Genomic DNA, 3,887 nt, shown 5'->3' on the forward strand with positions numbered 1-3,887 from the left:
ATTTGCCTCACTCACAGTACTTGCCTCACACCGAGCGCCTGAGAGAGGCACCACAGACAGTTAGCAGCCAGAAAAGCTGCCTCTGCATGGTCAGGTGGGCCCCATTCTGAAGTCAGCAGGGCCTACCAGGCCTGCTCTGTGGCCAGGGCCTGCTCCCAGCCTAGTCGCCCCAGGCCCTAGAAGGCCACTGTTCAGGGAGGAGCTCACATCTGGCGTCGCCACCTACAAATGCTCTCATTTCTATGGCCGCAAGCAGCTCAGGGGGCTTTTTGGACTCAAAACACCTTCCCCGTGTCTGGCATTCCGCACCCCCCCCCCACCACCCCCGCCTCGGGGAATGACACTCAGCCAAGAATCCAAGCCCAGATGGCAGGCAAGGAGGGGACTGGAAGAGGCTGGCTGGGGGACAGCTTTCCCCATGACCTTCCTTCCCAGCAGTTAGCCCAGTAGTCCAGTGCTCAGAGTGCCCAGGGTTCAGACTCAGTCCCACCTCTTCCCTGCTGTGTGGCCTGGGGCAAGCTCCTTAACCTCTCTGAGTCTCAAGCATGGATGCAATTGTTGCAGAGTTTTAAATAAAGTAATGTAGAGACTCGGAGAAGGCAATGGCACCCCACTCCAGTACTCTTGCCTGGAAAATCCCATGGACAGAGGAGCCTGGTAGGCTGCAGTCCATGGGGTCACTAGGAGTCGGACACGACTGAGCAACTTCACTTTCACTTTTCACTTTCATGCATTGGAGAAGAAAATGGCAACCCACTCCAGTGTTCTTGCCTGGAGAATCCCAGGGACGGAGGAGCCTGGTGGGCTGCCGTCTATGGGGTCGCACAGAGTCAAACATAACTGAAGCAACTTAGCAGCAGCAGCAGCAGAGACTAGATTCTGTGTGCTTCCACTGCCTGGAGTAGGGGTTTGATCCCTGGCCGGGGAACTAGGATCTCACATGTCATCCAGCATGGCCAAAAAATTAAAAAATTAAAGTTAATTGTAAAGAAAGTACGCAGGACAGTGCCTGCAGGCACTCTCAGGAGAACTGTATAATTTGTTTCTGGGCAAAAGTCGGAGGTCTCCCAGCCCAGGGGTCCCCCAGGCGCTGGAGCCTGCGAAGGAAGAAGGCAGGAATCCTGGGTCAGGGTGAGTGGAAGAGGCGCAGACCAGCCCTGGTCCATCCTCAGTTGCTGTGCAGCAGCCGGTTGGTTAGATCTTGCCACCAGCCTCGGAATGTAATTAAGCTGCTGATGAACCCAAACGTGTCTCTGGGGAGCCAGGAGCTGTCCCTGGTTTCCTCTGCTTGTAGATTAATTCTTGTTTTTCCTTCTTTTTCTCCCTCCTCTTCTCTCTCCCCCCTCCCTCCTTCTTCCCAAGCAAGCAAAAAAAAAAAAAAAAAAAGCCTTATTTATTATCATTTTCCCCACTGTTGGCATGGCAACACAGGCGTACGTTACTGAGTTACAGGCGGCCCCGCAACCATCCCAGCCACCACAGGCTCCGCCGCAAGCCCAGCCGCCACCGCCGCCCTCCGCGGCACCCCAGCCCCCCCAGCCCCCCGCCACCGCCGCCACCCCTCAGCCCCAGTATGTCACCGAGCTGCAGAATCCGCAGCCCCAGGCACAGCCACCGGGCAGCCAGAAGCCGTATGTGACAGAGCTCCCGGCTGCCCCCACGCCCTCGCAGCCGGCCGGCGCACCCACCCCGTCCCCGGCGTCCCAGCAGTACATCGTGGTCACCGTCTCCGGTAAGTGGACGCGTGCTCGGAGCCAGGGCACCCTGTGAACAACTCCACCAAGAGTTTGGGGGAGCCTAGCCTTATGGATGTGGGGGCATCCCAGAGCCCTCCCATCATCACTTATTGTGCCTATCACCCGGAGGGCAGCTTTTTAACTGTCTCAGGTCCACAGGTGGGATTTGCGGTACATCTCTGGGGAAGGCTTCCCTGGTGGCTTAAGACAGTAAACGATCTACCTGCAGTGTGGGAGACCTGGGTTTGATCCCTGGGTCGGAAGACCTGGAGGAGGGCATGGCCACCCACTCCAGTCCTCTTGCCGTGAGAATCCCAGGGACAGGGGAGCCTGGCGGGCTACAGTCCATGGGGTCGCAAAAGAGTCGGACACGACTGAGCGACTAACACTTTGACTTTTTTCACTTTCTGGGGAAGAAGTAGTCAGACCAAGCAGGGAGGACTCTGTGCCCCCCAGAATCCTCCCCGCCAGGGCAGCTCTTTGAGCTGGTTCTGTCTCTGTCCTCAAGTAAGATGTCACTCAATGAAAGGTTTGGGCAGTAGAGTTAATTTGCAAACGCCTGCCAGAACTGGAGGGGAAGCATTCGGCCATCATCCATAAAGGGACTGTAACAACTTCAAGTGACTTCCCTGGTGGTCCAGTGGTTAAGAATCCACCTTCCAATGCAGGGAACCCAGGTTCGAGCCCTGGTTGGGGAACTGAGATCCCACAGGTGGCAGGGCAGCTAAGCCTGAGCGCTCTGGAGCCTGCCCAGCTGGTACAACCAAGACCCAACCCAGTCAAAATTTTTAAAAACAAAAAGTAACAGTTTTGAGCTCAGGGGCTGCCTGTGAGGTGCTCCCAGCTGCAGTTCAGGGAGGTCCACTGGGAGGTCTGGAGGGGTTGCTCCCCCTCCCTTCTGTTTCATTTTTGACAAGACTTGGGCCAAGCAGGGCTCTTGGTTGGATGAGTTCGTGAGTGTGTGATGTGGCCAGGGGATCCTGTTTGTCACTGCAGCCGCCCCCCTGAGGCTGTGGAGCAAATGACCAGGAGGCTTGGGCCGTGGCACCCATGGTTCCTGCCTCAGAGCATCTTCCCTATGCCCGCTTCCTCTAGAATGGGGACGGGCTGAGCAGAGGGAAGTGGAAGCAGAGAGTCAGGATAGGTGGTCATTCCCCGGAGGGAGATGGTGGAGCTCAGATGAACTTCCCTGGCGGTCCAGTGGTTAGGACTCTGCGCTTCTACTACAGGGAACATAGCTTCCATCCTTAGCTGAGGAACTAAGATCCTAACATCCCACACGCTGCATGGTGCGGCCAAAAAAAAAACAGGTGGCGCTCAGGACAGGACTGGGCATCTTTAATGGTTTCTGGTGTTCCCTGTGTAGAGGGGAGGCTGGCCCCAGTCTTTCCGCAATGGAAAAGGAAGTGGTGGGGATCCTAAGGGCATCTTGGGAGGCTGTGGAAAGTGCAGGTCAATTAACTTGACCCTAGGACAATGAAGAGTCAAAACTGGTGGCAAGTGACACAGCCCCGTGGGACCACAATGGAAGCAGTTGGGCCCCGGAAGTGTCAAGGAGGCTCCCGCAGTGTCAGGGTCCCCAGGGAGGGCAGGGGCACGCAGGGGCTCGGGACAATGACTCTTTGCGACACAGACTGGTGTGGAGGAGGGTCTCAGCTGGCATGGGAGAGTCAGCTGAGTACAGAGCGAGGCCAGGCGCAGGATGTGGCCGGGGTCACCAGGCCACATCTCCAGGGCGTTCTTAGCCCAGTATCCTCACCAGCATCCTCCCTGCTCTCTGAAAAACCCAGGCCCCCGGCTGCCCCCTCACCTCCAGCACCTCCCTCTCATTCTGTGTCCTTAACCCCGCACCCTGCTCCTGACCTCACTGTGGACAAGGCATTGTCATGTGACAAGAAGGGCCCCATCTCCCACCCACCCAGCCTCCCAGCACCCAGGGTCCATCTACACCCACCAGCTCTGCTTTCCTGTTGCTGGAAGGGTGAAGTGGCCCCATGGCAGTTCCAGGCTGCCCCCTCCAGGACTTCTGCCGTCCCAGCCTCATTACTTAGTCCCTCTCTGGTAGATCTTTTCTACCTGCTTGTAAAAATACAGCAGCTCCCATTTTAACCAGGGCCCCCAGGCCCTGCACCCGCTACCGCAGTCGTCCCG

The 3,887-nt window shown here is 57.2% G+C and overlaps 1 protein-coding gene across 1 annotated transcript in view; it reads left to right on the top strand.

Annotated features, from left to right (window-relative positions):
* The first annotated feature begins 717 nt into the window (after positions 1–717).
* RFX1 (regulatory factor X, 1 (influences HLA class II expression)) overlaps positions 718–3,887 on the top strand; it is a 25,384-nt gene continuing 22,214 nt past the window's right edge. Inside the window, exon 1 of the mRNA XM_010855520.1 lies at positions 718–1,732. Within this exon, the coding sequence (XP_010853822.1) occupies positions 1,420–1,732 (313 nt within the window). The 5' untranslated portion in view covers positions 718–1,419. The remainder of the gene's footprint in view (positions 1,733–3,887) is intronic.

The sequence above is a fragment of the Bison bison genome, unplaced genomic scaffold, assembly GCF_000754665.1.
Source record: "Bison bison bison isolate TAMUID 2011002044 unplaced genomic scaffold, Bison_UMD1.0 scf7180017864365, whole genome shotgun sequence".
Lineage (NCBI taxonomy): Eukaryota > Metazoa > Chordata > Mammalia > Artiodactyla > Bovidae > Bison > Bison bison.